This window comes from Leopardus geoffroyi, chromosome A3, assembly GCF_018350155.1.
Source record: "Leopardus geoffroyi isolate Oge1 chromosome A3, O.geoffroyi_Oge1_pat1.0, whole genome shotgun sequence".
Classification (NCBI taxonomy): Eukaryota; Metazoa; Chordata; class Mammalia; order Carnivora; family Felidae; genus Leopardus; species Leopardus geoffroyi.
Window position 1 is genome coordinate 79,878,574 of NC_059336.1, and position 20,211 is coordinate 79,898,784.

Sequence of the window (20,211 nt, forward strand, 5' to 3'; positions counted from 1 at the left end):
TGATGGTGAAAAGATGGATAAAACAAAGATGCCCACTGTATTAGTTATTTATGTCATGCTGTGTAATGTACTACCCTAAAACAATAAACATTTTTACATCACCTAGTTTCTAAGAGAAATTTGAGAAATTTGGCTGAATGGTTCGCGCTCAGGGTTTCTTGCAAGGGTGCCAAGTTGTTGATCAGGGATACAATTATCTCAAGGCTCTATTGAGACTGGAGAATCTGCTTCCAAGCTCACTCATGTAATGGTTGACAGACCCTAGTTCCTTGCTAGCTATTGGCTGAAAGCCTGTGTCCATAAAGCTTCTCCATAACATAGCAATCTGTTCCTCTCAGATCAAGTAATTTGGGAGAGCAAAAACCAGAGTGTCCAAGGCAGAAGCCACAGTATTTTATAATCTAATCCTGGAAGTGACCTATCACTTCTGTTCCATGCTTATTGATCATATGCTATCATTAAACCCTGGTACAATGTGGGAGATGGTGGGGGTTACACAAGATTGTGAATACTAGAAGGCAGGAATTATTGGGTGCTACCTCAGAAGCTGGCTCTCACACCCACTGTGATCATTTCCTTTCTGCATTTGTACTCTAGGTCCCAGCCAGCAAGAAAGGAAAGAAAAAAAGAAACGAAAGGAAGGACTAGAAAGGGTAAGGGGGACTCTCAATACTTACAAATTTATTTATATATCAATACATAATGGTGTAAATAAATAAATAAATAAATAAATAAATAAATGTTGGGGCGCCTGGATGGCTCAGTCGGTTAAGTGTCTGACTTTGGCCTAGGTCATGATCTGATTTGTGAGTGTGAGCCCTGCGTTGGACTCTGCTGATGGCTCAGAGCCTGGAGCCTGCTTTGGATTCTGTGTCTCCCTCTCTCTGCCCCTCCCCTGCTCATGCTGTCTCTCAAAAATAAATAAATGTTTAAAAAATTGGAAAGAAAACAAGTTCAAATGTAAGTCATTTGGATTAAAGAAAAAATGTTTTTAAAATTTTTTAAATGTTTATTTTTGAGAGAGGGACAGAAGACAGAGTGAGGGGGTAAGGGGCAGAAAGAAAGGGGAGACAGAATCCGAGGTGGGCTCCAGGTTTGGAACTGTCAGCACAGAGCCCGACGCAGGGCTCAAACCCACGAACTGTGAGATCATGACCTGAGCTGAAGTGGAACACTTAACTGACTGAGCCACTCAGGCACCCCTGGATTAGAGAAATTTTTTGACTTAACTAAGACTTACCATTTATCAAATTAGTTACTTAAATGAGTTACCAGATGTAAAACACACTTCAGACTGGTTGGCTGCAGTTACTTCTCCACAAATACGGAGGGCCCCAGCTGTTTTCATTATCTTTATGAAATACAACACAGGAGATGGTGGGCCAAGTGGTACCAGATTGTGTAGGCGCAATTTATGGTCCACATCAAAGGTCTGGCCTTTATCCAAAGGTAGACAAAGTGACGAAAACTTATGAATGGGAGCACCTGACAATTTTTAAAAAAATCACTAGAGTGAACAAACTAACTGGAAGAAAGCCAAAGCAAGGACAGAAGCTAATTTAATTCGGAGATTTTACATGGCTCATGGCAAGAGATGATGCTTGGATCAGGACAGAGGCAATAAAGATATTGTAAACCACTGAAGAAATGACATTATGAACCCCTACGTATATATAAGATTTGATACATATATGCACATAGTTTTATTTGTAAAAGGAATCCCAATTTTCACAATAATGGTTATATTCTTGGAGGAAGGGATTAGGATGATAGGGTAAAGGGACTTTTCATTTTTCACTTTGTATCTTCTTACACTGTTATCTTTTAAAACAGCATATACAGGGCTTTGATATTTTTGTGTAAATGGGGATTTATCAGGGTGATGAGCATACTGGGCCATTTAAAATTCTCAATACTTGTTTAAAACAAACAAACAAACTTAAAGTACCCAGGAATGAGACCTAAACGAATCCATAAGTGAATGTGAATTCATTTTCTCTTCTTATACAGGTTTGTCAAGAATATCAGAAGTAACAGACTGTTGGGGGTAGAAGGGATGATAAATTAATCTGCCTTTTGAAACCAAACATTTAATACTTTAATTCAATTATGTCAATACAATTTCAAGCAAGTGCCAACTGGAAGACCAGGCCTGGGAATTTGTAGAGGAAAACAATCTTCCAAACAGCAAGGAGATCTTCCACTCCAGACACACTGTTAGTGGCTGTGATGGTGCCAGTTGGCCAGTGTTACTTGATTACCGAGTGTTTACCTGACAAGAAAAAAACCTGAGTTCCACAACTTGTAATGATAAAATTTTAACACTGGTTTAGGGCAATTACCGAATCACTCCTATTTTTACAAGTGGGAAAAGACTGTAAAAGTATGAACTGTTACCACCTGAGGACCAACAAAGTATCATTTACCACCCTGCTCCCCTCCCAAAACTTTTAAAAATATGCCTTTTTGACCTTATAGGGAAATCCACAATCTATTTATACTTACCACATCATCAATTTTCAGAATGCTCCGGACAGTTTCAGTTGCTAGAGTCAGTGCACTGACTGAAACCAACAGAGGCTGGACAACCAATTCCTCCAAAATGTTGGAAATACCACCCTGCCAAATAGCAGATTGCTTTTAGTGTAATTATTACTTACATCACCAACTACACTGTTACAAGTTTGACTTAATAAGGCCTTTTAAACCTCATTTTCCCTTGCCCTAGTCGAAAGTAAAATATTCCCTACTAAGCTCTTCTCTGTATTGTAGGTTGTATTTAAGTAAACTTTGGAAAAACTAAATTAATGCTAGATCCCCCCAATCCTAATCCCAAAATAACTCCTATTATCTGGGCAAAAATTAATCATACTAATTAAAAACTGTAAGATCTTTAATGCTTAAACCATCCCTGAATCCTAATCCTAATCTGGCCAAATCTGGTCTGCTCTTCCTTTACATCTCTCTTAAACCCTACTTTTAAATTGTTATTGCCACTATCTTGGTCCCCTTTCTCTCAGGATTACTGCATTAATTTACAATGGCCATAGCAGGCCACCGTGCCTCCAGTCTTTCCCCCTTAAAATACTTTTACATCATCTTAGCTTCTTGATTTAAAAAAAAAAAAAAAAATTAGTAGCTCCCAACTATTGGAAAACAACCCCCCTCCCACATCCCTGCCCCAATACTCAAAGGCATATTCTAGCTCTTTTTTTTTTTAATTTTTTTTTTTTAACGTTTATTTATTTTTGAGACAGAGAGAGACAGAGCATGAATGGGGGAGGGTCAGAGAGAGGGAGACATAGAATCTGAAATAGGCTCCAGGCTCTGAGCTGTCAGCACAGAGCCTGACGCGGGGCTCGAACTCACGGACCGCGAGATCATGACCTGAGCCGAAGTCGGCCGCTTAACCGACTGAGCCACCCAGGCGCCCCATTCTAGCTCTTATCTAAGCTTCCCAAAGTTAAATTCCAGTGTATCACCAACACATAACCCACAAGACAAAATGAGTCACTTCCTGGTCCCTTTCACCTGTAAACCATTTGCTTTTCCACCTAAAATCTCATTCCCTACCAACCAAAGTTGTGTCTTCATGAAGTTTCCCCTAACCAGGCAGTGCCCTTCCTTTGGAGTTTTGTATCATTCCGAAAATATTACCTTGGATCTTCACAGTTGTTTTTCCATTATATATTAATTTGTCTCTTCAATAAAAGGAGACATTAATACAAAAAGGGAAATTATTACTGTTGTATTTACCCTATACAACCATACTTGGCTGCTGGCCACAACGGCAGCAATGGTTAACATTTACATAGTGTTTATGCTAGGCAACTTAGTAAAAGCTTTCTAGTTGGTAATACGTTCAATCTTCACAACAGGCTTTTGAAGAAACTATTAACTGTCTTTGTTTTTACAACTGAGGAAAGTGAAACACAGGCCAATTAATTCACTAACAGTCACACAATCCATAAGTACCAAATAATTGATACTTTTCAGTTAAGGCATCATCTTCATTCTTACTCAATGGCCTAAATTAATTAACATGCAGATCTCATACTTAAATCCAAGATTATTTTTTAAAAAAGTAATCTCTACACCCAATGTGGGGCTCAAACTTACGATTCAGAGATCAAGAGTCATGTTCTCTTCTAAGCCAGCCAGGTGCCCCAAAATCCAAGATTACTTTTCATTAGAATGCTTTTCATTCAATAGATGATTATGAAGCTTTTAACATTTTAATCAACATTTTCTGCAATAATTAAGAGACTAAATTATTACCTTCCGGACATTAATGCCAGTAGTTTTTTCTCCTTGGGCATGGCGGTTTCTTAGTTCTGTTACTGTAGAAATGGGATTCAAGCCAGCATTTTCAGCTAGTGTAGATGGAATGACTTCCATAGCATCTGCAAAAGCACGAACGCAGTAGGATTCCATGCCACTCAATGTTCGTGAATATTCAGTTAACCGTAGGGCCAATTCTATCTCTGGAGCACCACCTCCTGCAATAAGAGCTCTGAAATTCACAAATACGTTTTTAGCTTATTTTATCCAACAGAAAGCTAATCTTAATAACTTACTATTTATACCTTAAAAAGTCAAAGTAAAGAAATTTAATGCTCAAAATATTACTCAGTAACTTCTATTACCTCTTCTTCACTAAACAGCGAATAACACATAGAGCATCATGAATGGAACGCTCAGCTTCTTCAATCACCAATTTGTTAGAGCCACGAACAACAATTGTAACTGTTTTTCCAGGGCTTGCACAGCCTGTAATCTTTAGTAAACAAACTCCAAATTAGGTATTTGAAATAAGGGTGAAAACAAAAAATCCAGATAGATAAAAAGCTTTATTATAATACTGTTACCTTGAGCAGTTTGCCAGAACCATTTAAATTGACCTCCTCAGCTAACTCAGCTGATCCCAGCATGTCGGCAGTGAACTGGTCAATATGAGCAACTGGCTTGGTTCCAATTGTCTGGGAAAAAAAAATCAAATCCACAAATTAAGACAACATTTGATTAAGACAGTATTTTCCCACAGATGCTAGGAATATTTTACCTTACAAATGAATTCAATGTCTTCTCTTTCAATATCCTTAACCACCATAATCTTCATTTTGTTCAGGAAATGTAATGCAAGATCACTAAGAGCATCTCTGAAATACAAATCAGGGATTATATCAATGCTAGATTAAAATAAAAACCACTCTGCCATTCAACTGCTTTTTGTCATTTTTTAAAAAGATTTTTTAAAGCTTATTTATTTATTGGGGGGGCTGTGTAGGGGCAGGGAGAATACCAAGCAGACTCTGCACTGTCAGCACGGAGCATGATGCAGGGCTCAAACTAATGAACTATGAGATCATGACCTGAGTTGATAGCAAGAGTTGGACACTTAATCAACTAAGCTGCCCAGACATCCCCCGAAATTTGCATACAACTTTTGACTCCTCCTGCCCTTTTTTAGAAAGAGCACACAGGAGAAGGGGAGGGGGGCAGGTAGAGAGAGAGAGAGAGAGAGAGAGAGAGAGAGAGAGAGAGAGAGGGAGGGAGGGAGGGAGGGAGGGACAATCTCAAGCAGGCTCCACACTCAGCGCGGAGCCTGATGCAGGGCTTGATCTCACAACCCTGGAATCATGACCTGAGCCAAAATCAAGAGTCGGACACTCAACTGAATGAGCCACCCAGATGCCCTGACTTCCCCAAAACTTTACTAATAACCCAAAGATCAGAGCCTTATGGATAACATAAACATTTAATTGATATTTTGCATGTTACACATAGCATATGTTGTATTCTTTTTAAATATCTGAGAGAGAGAGCGCGTGCAAGCAAGGAGAGGGATAAAGAGAAGAGAGAGAATCCTAAGCAGGCTCTGCCCTGTTAGCACAGAGCCCGATGTGGAGCTCAAACCCACGAACTGTAAGCTCACAACCCAGGCTGAAATCAAGAGTCCGATGCCAAATTGACTAAGCCATCCAGGCACTTCCATGCTGTATTCTTATGATAAAAATAGAGGAAAGAAAATGTTAAGAAAACGATGAGGAGAGGTGCCTGCCTGGCTCAGTCAGAAGAACATGCAACTCTTTTTTTTTTTTTTTTAAAGAGAGCTGGACCCTTCATTTTAACGTTTATTTATTTTTGAGACAGAGAGAGGCAGAGCATGAACGGGCGAGGGTCAGAGAGAGAGGGAGACACAGAATCGGAAGCAGGCTCCAGGCTCTGGGCCATCATCAGCCCAGAGCCGGATGCGGGGCTCGAACTCACGGACCGCGAGGTCGTGACCTGAGCTGAAGTCGGACGCTTAACTGACTGAGCCACCCAGGCGCCCCGAACATGCAACTCTTGATCTCAGGGTCATGAGTTTGAGCCCCACATCGGGTGTAGAGATTACTTAAAAGAAACTTTAATTAAAAAAAATTTTTTTTTTTACTGTTTATTTTTGAGAGAAAGACAGAGCACAAGCGAGGAAGGGGCAGAGAATGAGACACAGAATCCAAAGCTGGCTCCAGGCTCTGAGCTGTCAGAGCCAGACACGGGGCTCATACCCACGAACTGTGAGATCATGACCTGAGCTGAAGTCGGATGCCTAACCGACTGAGCCACCCAGGTGCCCCAAGATTACTTAAACTTTAAAAAGCCACGAGGAAAATACACCTGACAGCACTGTAAAAAAAAAAAAAAAAAAAAAAAAAAAAAAAATCCATATATAAGTGGACCCACACAATTCAAACCTAAGTTGTTCAAGGGTCAACTGTATATCCCACATATTTAAATCATCACAATGGGAAGAGAACCTACTTTAGAGGATGATCAGAATACAGTGCTGTCCCACCAATGCAGTTTCATCCTAGATTTCCAGTGGTCTACTCACTTTGAATGTTTCTTAAACAATTGCTATAAGGGATCAAAAATAAATGTCATTAAAAAGTGAACAAAAGAGGGTCGCCTGGCTTGCTCAGTCGTTTTGAGTCCTGGACTTCAGCTCAGGTCATGATCTCATGGTTTGAGTCTGAGCCCCCACCTTGTGCTGCCATCAGCATGGAGCCTGCTTCGGATCCTCTGTCTCTCTCTGCACCTCTCCTTCTCACACACTTTCTCTCAAAAATAAACATTAAAAAAATAAAAAAGTGAACAAAAGAAATAGCCCCACACCTCAGAATAGACTTCTGTATAAGAAGGACATTACATCCTGTTTTTTTAATTTGCTTCACTAAATTTAGAATATAGGCTCTCTCCTCCCGCAGCACTCGGTCCATCTGGACATAGTCAGAAACTACTATTTGGTTATCCATCTGTTGAGAAAAAGAATAACATATTAATAAATTGCCTTATAAGAGTTTTTTTTTTTTTGCCTTTAATTTTTTTTAGTGAGAAAGACAAACTTTTAATGCAAATATCATGTATCATGTATATTCAACCAAAATCATACCAAGTAAGATATCGTACTGTCACCCCAGAAAAGATCTAGGAAGATGAAAACCAACATTAACTCAGGTCTTTAACTTTTATCTGTACTCCTTGCTGTCTTCTATTTTTTGCAAGTACATTTTTGGCAACTGTGAAATGATTATCCTATTTCCTGAATATGTCAATTTTCTTCATACAGATATATGCATTCCTGAAATAATTTCAGTTGCATCCTTTTTACTCTATGGCTTGTTAAAACAAACAAACACAAACAAAACTGGCATGCTGAAAGGAGGTACCAGGGACAAATCTTGTTAATCAGTGGTGTATAAAACAAAATTAATTTTTCTATGGGTTAAACTTTTGGGAAACACAGGACTGAAAATGTGTAATGCAATACACTGTAAAGAAAACAAACCTGAGCGAAGTGACAAGCTCAACCACCCACTTTTGGAAATAGCACTTATGACTAAAAGATATGAAAACACCTTTAAAAACATTTCTTTAGAGTATAAACAGTAACCTGGTTTAGTTTCAATTGTGCTAATGTAGGACAAAAGATCTGTCTGTTGCTATAGGGTGGGTGGAGGTTTCTCAGAAACCTAGAAAGAATTTAGAAATTCTACTTACGCTGTAACTTTTCCATAACCTATTTCATACGTAGCCTCTATTGCTATTTGCCTTATCTATGAAGTCAACGCTTAGTTCAATGACAGTCAATTGAAGCTACAGATTTGTCATATCATCAACAATTTCTACTTTTGTCTCAATTTCACTCTTTTTTTTTTTTTTAAGTATTTTATTTTTGTGAGAGAAGGAGAGTGGAGGAGAAACAGAGGATCCAAAATGGGCTCTGCGCTGATAAGCAAAGCCTGATTCGGGGCTCAAACTCAAGAACCGCAAGATCTTGACCTGAGCTGAAGTTGGATGCTTAATCGATTGAGCCACCCAGGCACCCTCAATCTCACAAATTCTTTTGAAACCGATGGTTTTTATTACTAGTGTATTTTCTTTTTTTGTATTAACAAACAAAAGTCTGAGCTATTAAAAAGTCAAAACACGTGAACAAGGAACCAATTGCATTCGGCTCTTACTTACATCAGTTTTGGGAGCAGATAAGCAAAACTGAATAAGCCCAACCTTAGCCTTTTCAACTCTGGTTATGCCAGAATTTGCCACCTTTTGAGTAAGTACCAGCCCTTCTACCAGCTCACAGTCATCAATTGTCCCACTAAGAGAAAAGAAAACAAGAAGACGACAGTTAACAGGTGGAAATCTGTGAAGTTTAACAGATTGCCAATCAGGGCACGCCTGGGTGGCTCAGTTGGTTGAGCGACGGACTCTTGATGTGGTATCAGGTCATGATTTCACAGTCATGAGATCGAGGACCCATGTCAGGCTCCATGCTGAACATGGAGCTTGCCTGGGATTTTCTCTCTGCCTCTCCCCCACTCCCTCTCTCAAAATAAACAAACATTAAAAAAAATACAGTGAGCCAAATAAAATCTGGGAGAAGTAACTATTAAAAAAATAGATCACTAATAGATTAAAAATCATCAGTCGAATAAAACAGGAATCATTTATTAGTGCCCTATTCCTGAACTCTGATCACACTACTGCCTTACCATCGTAAAAGGATATAAACAAACTCTTGAGATTCCCATATTAATACAAGTTCTTAAAATTAATTTTTCTTTAAAAAGCTTATTTATTTTTGAAAGCAACTGAGGGAGGAGCAGAGAGAGAGGGAGACAGGAGAATCCCAACCAGGCTCTGTGCTGATGTCCTCAACATAAGCTTGAACTCATGAACCATGAGATCATGATCTGAGCCGAAATCAAGAGACAGATGCTTAACCGAGTGAGCCACTGAGGTACCCCTTATTTTTACTAAAGTTAAAATTAGACATGCTTACCCAAGTTTCTTAACTATTTTAATGTCTCTCAGATCCACACTAGTAGCGGTGGCTGGGTCAATCACTTTCATCACTGCATTTACACTCATTGGAGAAAGCAGACTTGAATACTGAGAGACAACCTAGAATTAAAAAAATAATAATAAAATCAACTTCACAACAGAAAAAAATCCTAGTTCTTTAACGAAAAAGATATTCAAGAAATAATCTTAATCACTTGTCTTGGGTTGCAAAGGAAGAGTGGGAACATGAAGACAACATTCCATACAAACTGTCTTGTCCACTCATGTTGTCAGTCACCAAGGGCACAAAATGTCTGCTTGCTTTCCTGTTTTATTAATTTAGTAAACGGACTGTCTGAATTACTAATAATTCTATAGGAAATCTAAAAACCAAGTTAACTTTATGCAGACAATTCTTATCTAAAATGATCTTAGCCGTTATCATTTATATACTCATTCAATCTTCAGATGAAGAAATTTGAAGAGTCACACAGCTTAGTTTAGTGATGAACCCAGCACTAAACCCAAGTATTCTAGACTCTATGACCAATGCCTGTAACCACACTATCCTGTGTTACAACTGTGGACATTTAACAGTATCATGTATGTGACTAACACTAGCTCCCCATATAACATTGAAATAAAATGAATGTATTGATACAAAGCTGATGAAAAAAAGGGGAAAATACAGGAGGGATGAAGAGAATGTGACAGAAAACAATTAACATTAAATGCACAAGAAATTCTTAGGAAAAAAATCAATGCTTGGGGCACCTGGGTGGCTCAGTTGGTCGAGCGTCTGACTTCAGCTCAGATCATGATCTCATGGTAAGTTCGAGCCCCGCGTAGGGCTCTGTGCTGACAGCTCAGAGCCTGAAGCCTACTTTGAATTCTGTGTCTCCCTCTCTCTGCCCCTCCCCCACTCATGCTCTGTCTGTCAAAAATAAACAAACATTAAAAAAATTAAAAAAAAAAAAATCAATGCGTTAAATTTGAAAACTAAAAAAAGCAGCATTGATTATTAGTTAAGAGGGACTATGGATGGGCAAACCTGTCCTGGGTTCCAATCTCAACTCACCCCTTATTTTTTACTTATTTAGGAGAGAGAGCATGAGCGGGGGAGGGGCAGAAACAGAGGGGGACAAAGGATCCAAAACAGACTCTGTGCTGACAGCAGAGAGCCTGATTTGGGGGCTCAAACTCAACAATCATGACCAAAGCTGAACTCGGACACTTACCTGACTGAACCATTCAGGTGCCCCTCAACCTACCTCTTACTGATAGGTCTTGGGTTAGTTACTTAACTTCACTACATCTATTTCCCCATATGTAAAATGGGGATACAATTTATTTCAAAGCTTTGAAGGAGGAAATTTGACTTTAACTAATTTAGTTGTACAAATTACTTCAGTTATCTAGACACTCCAGACCTAACATTTATGAACTGTTTAACATCAAAAATCACAATGTAAGAGTTGCAATTCTTAAACTTTAAAATGTGATTTTGCAATGATCCCTTAGTACTGGACTCACCTTTGAGTTCAATGAAGTGGTAGCACTATTTAATAAAGTTTCTCTGTCACTCAGTTCCACAGGTCTAGACATGTCAGTCAAGATTTCAATACCCTTTTCCAAAGCCTTCTGGAATGACTCAGAAATGATGGTCGGATGAATCCCTGTTTGTTAAAATTTCGTTATTGTAACACATGAACTACATATATGGCACATGTTAAAAATAGAAACTTTCCACTCATAATTTCAAAGCAGTCATAATTTAAAAAATTTTTTGAAAGTTTATTGAGAGAGAGTGAAGAGAGATAAAGAGAGCACAAGAGCACGCGTAAGCAGGGGAGGGGCAGAGAGAGCAAGAGAGAATCCCAAGCAGGCTCCATGCTATCAGCAGAGCCTGATGTGGGGCTTGATCTCACAAACCGTGAGATCAAGACCTGAGTTGAAATCAAGAGTTGGATGCTTAACTGACAGAACCACCGAGGCGCCCCAAAGCAGATATATTTTTTAAATTATCGAAACTGAGGCTTCATGGGGTGCCTGAGTGGCTCAGTCAGTTAAGCATCTGACTTCGGCTCAGGTCATGGCCTCACGGCTTAGGAGTTCGAGCCTCACGTCGGGCTCTGTGCTGACAGCTCAGAGCCTGGAGCCTGTTTCAGATTCTGTCTCCCTCTCTCTCTGCTCCTCCCCTGCTTGTGCTCTGTCTCTCAAAAATAAATAAAAAAAAAAATTAAAAACAAAAACAAAAACTGAGGCTTCAGTTATAAACAAAAGTCTGAACAACTTTAGCTGCTATTATGGCTAATAATTTATTTCCATTTAATTTGGAACAGATCAATGCTGCACTCATGATACTTTAAGACTGAAGCCAAATTATATACTTTTCAAAACATCACAATTCTAAGTAGAATAAGTGACTGGAGAGTCACTACTATGATTAAGCACTATTTATCAGTAGAAGAACCTATACAATCTCTCCCAAATCACCATTCTCATTTAGAGCCTAAGATTAATAACACCACCACAACTTATTTTAGAAAAGCAAAATTCTATCAAGTTTCATTCAAAATAAAGCTTGGTTTAAAAAAAAAAAATAAGAAAGAAAAAAGAAAAAAATTCTTATTCATATGATAAACCAAGCAAAATTTAACCTAAAAATTCCTAATAATAAGATTCGTTATTCCAAATCAACTATCATATCTCCTATTACTTAGTATTTTTTGGCCTTTATTTAGGAATAAAACATGTCCCAAGTCCTACCTACCTTTCTGAAGAAGCTTGGTACAGGAATCTAAGAGAGAGCCAGCAATGATGACCACTGATGTGGTGCCATCTCCTGCTTCTATATCTTGTGCCTTAGACAGCTCCACCAGCTAAGGAAACAGAACATGCTAAGTTGCTCAATGAGAAATGTGAGGACCCAATAACATCTAACTGAAATATAAAACAAATGGCCTTCTGATCAGTGTCACAAACAACTTGACTACTGTTATCAACACTCTAAGATTCAACACAATTTTTGACTTCTTGGGTTTCATTTTAAAATGATTGATATATTTGTGACACAAAAAATTCTGCTTAGGCATACTCTCTATAAGAAGCTGTATTACGATTTCTGGTTCAGACTATGGGTTGTAAATTTTTTCTCCCCAGCTATTAAAAAAGTTCCTGTCAGAAAGCATAAATAATGCTGTAGAGTTGGAAGCTAAAAAAAAAATGCAGCATTCTAGATAGCACAAGTGTCAGTTTGGAGTCCTCTGGAAGCTTATCTGAAATGACTCTGTGTAAGTAGAATCTGATTCACTTCAAAAGTCAACTTTACATAATTAAACGTAACTTTTTGATGGAATTTCTTTTCAAAGATATGGTGACTTCTCACTTGACACTGGAATCATCATCACACTTAGCTGAATTAGTAATTATTTTTAATAAACACCAGTGTAAAGTTTAGACATGTGATTTATTTTGCACACAATTAAGATTACATTGCTCCCTTCCGACTAACACCCACTGAGCTAATAATTCACGGCATTTCATGTTTTTATCTCCTTTTTCCTCAACTATCTGGCACACTCCTATGGACAAGGAGATTCATGTTTTATTACAACCTTGCACTGAAGAGCACAATGCTAGGCACACAATGCATCCTAAAAACATGCCTGCTTTAACCTAAAGAAAGTAAATTCACAATGCTTAAATACAATGTGATCAAAGAAACAAATTTAACTCTTTATAAATATCAAGCAATACACTTAAAAAACCCACTCATCTAAAATTATACTTACCATTCTGGCTGCTGGATGTAACACCTGCATTTGTTTCAGAATGGTGGCACCATCATTTGTAATGGTCACATCGCCTTTTCCATCTTGAATCTGGAAAGTTTTGTTTTTTGAAAACACTGTACTTGAAAAATTTTGTTTTCTTTACCCAGCACTATGACACCCTAAAGCTCTAACTTTAAAACTTCTTAGTAGAGAAGTTAATTTATGTTTGCAGAGCTTACAACTGTGCTTAATTTTAAATTCTCTTCCCTTATGTTAGTATACTGATTTAAGAATATACAGCAACAGCTTAACTTTACAAGTGCAATACTTAGCTTTACTCTAGCTATTTTTGTTTGTTCGAAGTGAAGGAATCTAGACACTGGGTATAATTACTATTATTCCTGGGTTCATATCCATAGTAACAAATGACACTACGGATCTCCAAAAAAGATAGCATCAAGAACATAATATACACACTTCTCACAGGTGAAATAGTAACTTATTTCTTGGTATTCTCAACTTAGCAGTATTCTCTTGCTGGAAGAACAAGTGAAATTCTACAAACCCATAGAGGGTCACAGTTATTTACCAATAAGGAAACAGTGAACTCAAGCGCTCATAGCTATTGCCTTACTGTACTTTCCATGTAACGAAACAACAGAGAACTACTCTGGCGGACACACTTTCAATGTTAAAAGCGTCAAATAAAATATGAATTATAGTTAAGTCCTACTCATTCCAAAGCAATCTTTTATTCTTCTAAACTTTCAAAGTACCTTTCTAATACTTTTTATTTTTTAAGCAGCACATCCTAACCCTCTATTGAGATTTTGCAGTGTGGACAATAGCACTCAATATGTAACAAACAGTTCAAGTTTTTACCATTTTATCCATTCCTTTTGGTCCAAGGCTTGTTCTAATAGCATCAGCAACAGCTGTAAACAGAAGGAAGAAATCAAGGCTCTTAAAACAAAATGAAACAAAAAAACCCACAAAGTATTTCTCCTTTCAAATGATCACTGTCCTTATTAGGATATGGTATACAACTATTTATACTGTGTCCACTAAAGAAAATTCATTGTCTAATAATAATCTACTGGAAACAGTAATTCCTTTAATTGTATGACATTTCACCTTTTGTTGGTACAAGTCCCTGTAAATAACTTTGTGCCCTACCTATGGCAGAACACATTTTAAGGATTTACCTAATCTTTCTCTAAATATCAAAATAAGTACAATGTAGTCTGAATGAAGACTGTATTTTCTCCATTCCTTAAGACTTCCTAATATGCTATATAATTCCATTTATTTGTCTATTCTGTCTCTCCTACCTATAGACAGTAATTTCTGAGGGCAAAGAGTTTTGTCCGCTAACGTGAGGCCGGTATATATATATGGCCCACAGTAAAATACCCTTTGGACACCTTCCAACCCTGCCACCAAATAAACCAAAACAAACAAAGAGCCCAAATCTTAACCCAAACAAAAACCCAAAACTAAAACCCCAGCTTTCAGTCATCATCAATACATTATGAAATATATCTGGGGCGCCTGGGTGGCTCAGTCGGTTAAGCGGCCGACTTCGGCTCAGGTCATGATCTCACGGTCCATGAGTTAGAGCCCTGCATCGGGCTCTGTGCTGACAGCTCAGAGCCTGGAGCCTGTTTTGGATTCTGTGTCTCCCTCTCTCTGACCCTCCCCCGTTCATGCTCTGTCTCTGTCTCAAAAATAAATAAACGTTTAAAAAAAAAAAGTGGATACTTGAAATATATCTGGATATACAGTCTACCGTTCCAAAGTTACTTATTATTTGTCCCTAAGAATGTTTAATAGTCCATTTACTATTTTCTAAGAAAAATTAGATGTGATGAACAGTCAAGTCAAATCCCCTTTTCTTTGACAAGCCTAAGACAAATAATTAGGCCTTCCCCTTCCTCACATACCACCTCACCCCATATACACAAGGCTGAGATTGTGACCTAATCATCGTATATGCCACAACCAGCATAATACTTCCTCCTTTATTGTGTGAATGATAAAGATCTTTAGAGAAAATATTTGCTATAATTTAAAATTTTATTTTGTAATTTTAGGCTGCTGTTCCTAATTATCCAGTCAATATTACGCTTTCAGGCTACTGTAGTGTACCCACATAGCCATGATTCTACAAGCAGACCAATTCACTTTAAGAATGCCCTCACATTCAGGACACCTGGCTGGCTCCGTATGGAGAATATGTGACTTTCATCTCAGAGTAGGGGGTTCAAGCCCCACGCTGGGGGTGTTTTAAAAAGGCAAAAAAAAAAAAAAAAAAAAAAAAAAAAGGCTCTGACATTCACCTGCAAAAAGTTAGATAACACACGCATTATCCAAAAAAAATTAAAAGATTTTTTAGACTGCTTACATTTCCAAAACTGTCAGATGTTTAACATACTGTGTGGCACACAGTACAGTCTGTTAAATGACTCATGCTGAATAATACTAGACTTGTTTTTCACACTATCAACCAATCTGGGTGGGTGGGGGGGCATTTTTTGGATAACATCTAAATAAAAAACTGGTTCCCTGAATTAAACTGAAAATGCACCTAACTAAAGCAACTTTCCTCGATCAAATTTGTTTTTTGTCTGACTTGGAAAGACTAGTAGTCTCTGTTCTGAGTTCTCTTCAAGGTCAGGTTCACAGATAATTCATGTGGCCTCTGCTCACTGACCCTTCAAGATTGGCCCCATTTTACCCTTCCAATCTCACCTCTCGCTTCTTCATGCACTTTATGCCGTGATGGAATGCTCACTGTGTTTCAATATTCAATACAAATTAGGTAACATCTCTAAGCCTTTGTTCTCATTTTTCCTTCCAGATTCTTCTATCTCAACTCGACTATTCTTAATTCTCACAACTCTAAAAAAAAAAGCCTCAATTTTACGGAGGAGAAAACCCTGGCTAGAGGTCGAAGGTCACAAAGCCACCGAGAGAATTGTAACTCAGGTCTTCATTTCTACCATACACCAAAATAGTCTATAAAACGAAAACACCAACAAACTGTCCATATTTCTAGACTTGTTTGTGTTTCGTTGCACATACAGGGAGAACATAAAAGCACAGCCTAGATCTTTCCATATTCCCAAACAGGACGGGTAAGTCTTTCCCACAGCGCAATACAAAGGTCCCCGCCCCAATATAAGCACTAAGTTCTCAATTCGTTTCATTAGCTGCGCCAAGAGCTTACTTAAATGGTACTTTTACAAGGGCAAGAAAACTAAAATGGATTATGCAAACAACATTCTACCAATGGAACCAATAAGCAGATAAGCGACAGGGCTCTTGTGTCAGATCCCAAAGGACTGCAGCCGCACGTGCGGGCCTCGGCTGCTTTCTACTGGAGTGTGATGAGCGACCGAGGATGAAAACTTACGGGCGTCTGAGACCCAGAATGGGGCCAGTCCAAAGGTCTCCATACTAGGCACTGGGAATTACCGGCAAAAAACAGCACAGATCCCTCCAAAGTGGGATCTTTCCATCTATCACTGGAAAGACTGAGATCATCTCAAGGAACAGAAAATGTGCCTTGGCAACCCAAGATCAGAATGACCGTGCAGACAGAACTCGACCCCGCACGGCCGCAGGTCAGACCCTGGGAGCGATACCTTTGGCCGCGGAGATGTTGCTGAAGCGGATCTGGGCCGGCTTGTCACGGTCCTGATAAGCGCTTTTGTTGCGGCCGCCGGCAGCCCCGGCGGGCGCCCCGCTCCGGGGAGCCACGTTCTCCGGCATGGCAAGGTCGGCTGGGTCTGCGTGGGCTTGGGGAGGACGGATGGAGCCGGATTCCGGACGGCCGCAGAATAACGGAACGCACCCACCGCCTTCACGAACCTTCCAGAAAGCGGCGAGGGCGCCGGGGGGAGGAGGTGGAGAAGGGGGCCTGCCAAGTGGTGCGGCGCCGACGTGACGTAGCAGGCTGCCCGCCGCGCGCCTGTTGAGGCAGCTGCAGCAGGGAGCTGGGGGTTTACAAGGAGTGTTGGCCCCGGGCCCTGGGGGTGGAGGCATGGTGGGGGAGGACCCTTGCGAGGCCGACCGATCATCCCGTGATTTTAAAGGCGGGTGTTGGGCACCCACGTCGCCGGTGGCTCTGTGCTCGCCTGTAAGGTCCCTTCCGTTAACTCAAACTAGAAGCGTCTGCGAGGTGTTGTGGTCTCCCTGGTTACTCCTGAAAGGGTGGGACTGAGCCCTTTTTTGCTGGGTCGCTTAGTCTTGTATTTTATTCATTTTGAAATAAATGAATATTCGGTTTTGTTCGTTTTGAGATAGAGTCGGAAGAGAGATTTGGAATGGGTATCTGTTTTCATATGCTTGAAGTGTTGTCTCCTATTGATTGATACTGAGTGGTAGAGATTAAGTGTACCGTCATTAAATCCCAGGGAATCTTACACGTTTTGAAGCTATGATTGCCTGCCAAACCAGCAGTCCTTGTCTAGTATAACCTTATCATTGTGTACTAGTTTCTTACACGTAACATGAGCCACTCACAGGGAGCCCAAGAATTTTCATTACGATCATTTAGTTCAGTTATGTGCTAGGTGCATTGCTAAACGCTTTACACGTTTTTATCTCATTAACCTTCACAATACGATAATTCTATGAAGTGAGGGCCATTATCTTTTTTTTTTTTTTTAGTAGATAAGGGAACCAAAACAAAGAACCGAAGCCCAAGGGGTACCTGTAAATAGATTGAAACCGTGTTCCCATACAGAGCTACTGACTTCCCCCGTCAAGAACTAAACTGTTGGGCTTCTATGACCATTGTGTTTTATTATGGAAGTTCATGTAGGTGAAGTTCATTCAATGTTTATTCACGAGTGATTATTAAGCTTCCATAAAGTGGCGGTTGCTTGGGCTAGGTTCCAGAGTAGTATTTAATTCTGTGATCACACGCATTCAGGAAATTAGCACTAGAAGATAAGTCTTCCTGGGTGCTCTCTGAGCTGTATGCTTTTGATGCTGACTTCTCTTTTAAAAGGACCAGACTCTTGGGCACCCAGGTAGCTCAGTAGGTTAAGCCCCCCACTCTTGATTTCAGCTCTGGTCATGATCTCACCGGTAGTGTGTTCAAGCCCGGCATGGCTTCTGGCTCTATGCTGACTGTGGAGCCTGCTTGGGATTCTCTCTCTCTCTCTCTCTCTCTCTCTCTCTCTCTGCCCCTCCCCCATTCGTGCTGTCTCTCTCAAAATAAACTAAAAAAAAAAAAAAAAACAGACTTTTTCTATGTAGCCATAAATGTCCTATGATTACTTGTTGAGACAACTGTTGTGTGATGATGGAAATAGCATAAATTTGGGGATCTAAAATCCTGGCCTTGAGTTCTTCTACTCTGCTACTAATTGGTTACGTGATCTTAGGCAAGTCATTTGTTTTCTGGGTCTCATTTTCCTCAGCTGTATAATAGGATTGAATTACATGATCTCTAAAGGGTTAAATTCTACCAATTTTATTAGTGTAAGGAGTAGACCTATTAGCTGTAATGGACAGAGCAGAATTTGGAAGATGCCATTACTAGCTTTTTGGGACAGTCTCCATGAGTAAGACAATTGCTTTGATTATCCTAAAGCTTTCAAGTTATAAATATTTTTTTTCTTTTTCTGTAACAAATTGGAATTACTTAGCTCCCCCCTACCCCAGACTTATACAATAGATCAATGCTGAAGATTTGATTGCTTAAAAGTGTTGATGTACATTAATTCCTAATTAGAATTGGATTACAGTAAGTATTAAAATATGCAAACTTTTGTATCCTATGCAAAGCATCGTTAATAGCAAAGGATGAAAATATTGAAAAAAATCCTATCAGATCCAAGCAGACACAAAGTTTGAGAATGTTGACAATAGTAATAGCCTTATGGAGATTCTTTAATGATTTGTAAAGTAGATTTTATAAAATAGTAACACTTAGCCAATCATCCAGATGAGGATTGTCCTCTCTAGGATGGATACTGAACCACTTGCTAAGCCCCTAGTAACAAGACTGAGTGAGGCACTGGCAGGGGTTGGAAAAGGAGGGAAGGATGTGTATATATTCCCTTTTTCCACACAAAAGACAATGGTAAAAACTTTCGTGTGAAAACAATAGTTATTATGTATTATCGATTTTTCTTCTCCCTTGCATTAGTTTATGTTATTGAGACCACAATTAAGCCCTATTTTCCTCAGCCATATTGCTCGCATCAAACTTTTTTTTTGTTTACCTTACAACATTACATGAAGCACAGGCCTGTTTTCCTTAAATATACTTTGATTTTCCTAATTTTTCCTGAAGGATTTCTAGTTCACATTTTTATCACTTTGTAAGCTTCCCAGTGAAAAAAAATCCCTGTCTGAAAATGGGAAGAGGAAAAACCAAAAGGGGGTGCCTGGCAAATTTAGAAGCTTCATGACCTGTTGTAAGTAAACCAGATTTTCTGTTTAAAAATAGGAATGAAATGGGGCGCCTGGGTGGCGCAGTCGGTTAAGCGTCCGACTTCAGCCAGGTCACGATCTCGCGGTCCGTGAGTTCGAGCCCCGCGTCAGGCTCTGGGCTCATGGCTCAGAGCCTGGAGACTGTTTCCGATTCTCTGTCTCCCTCTCTCTCTGCCCCTCCCCCGTTCATGCTCTGTCTCTCTCTGTCCCAAAAATAAATAAACGTTGAAAAAAAAAATTTTAAATAAAAATAAATAAATAAATAAATAAAAATAGGAATGAACTAATGTTTATTGTGGTATTATCAAGAGCTATAAATACTGCAAATTTGTGGGAAAAATAAATGATTGTTGTTTTGGGCATCAAGATGTCAGGCACAACACAAAACGGTACTTCCCATTGGAAAAAAAATTGAACCTGAATCTAATCAAGTTCCTAGATCTAATTTCTTTCTTTAAAAATTTTTTTATAATTTTTTTCATGTTCTATTTATTTTTGTGAGAGAGAGAGAGGGAGACAACAGGTGGGGGAGGGGCAGAGAGCTAGGGGGACAGAGGATTTGAAGCCCGCTCTGCTCCTACAGCAGTAAGCCCCATGCAGGACTCGAACTCAGGAACTGTGAGATCGTGCCCTGAGCCAAAATCTAGAGTCAGAC

The 20,211-nt window shown here is 39.3% G+C and overlaps 1 protein-coding gene across 1 annotated transcript; it reads right to left on the bottom strand.

Annotated features, from left to right (window-relative positions):
• Positions 1–1,541: 1,541 nt before the first annotated feature.
• Positions 1,542–17,084, bottom strand: CCT4 (chaperonin containing TCP1 subunit 4). Its single transcript, XM_045446174.1, has 14 exons — positions 16,754–17,084; positions 13,989–14,041; positions 13,125–13,214; positions 12,104–12,212; positions 10,864–11,006; positions 9,329–9,450; positions 8,512–8,644; positions 7,159–7,298; positions 5,063–5,159; positions 4,869–4,979; positions 4,647–4,777; positions 4,279–4,513; positions 2,506–2,619; positions 1,542–2,272 (listed from the first exon to the last, which is right to left on the bottom strand). The coding sequence occupies exons 1-14, from the start codon at positions 16,878–16,880 to the stop codon at positions 2,258–2,260; spliced, it is 1,620 nt and encodes a 539-aa protein (XP_045302130.1). The 5' UTR covers positions 16,881–17,084; the 3' UTR covers positions 1,542–2,257.
• Positions 17,085–20,211: the final 3,127 nt, after the last annotated feature.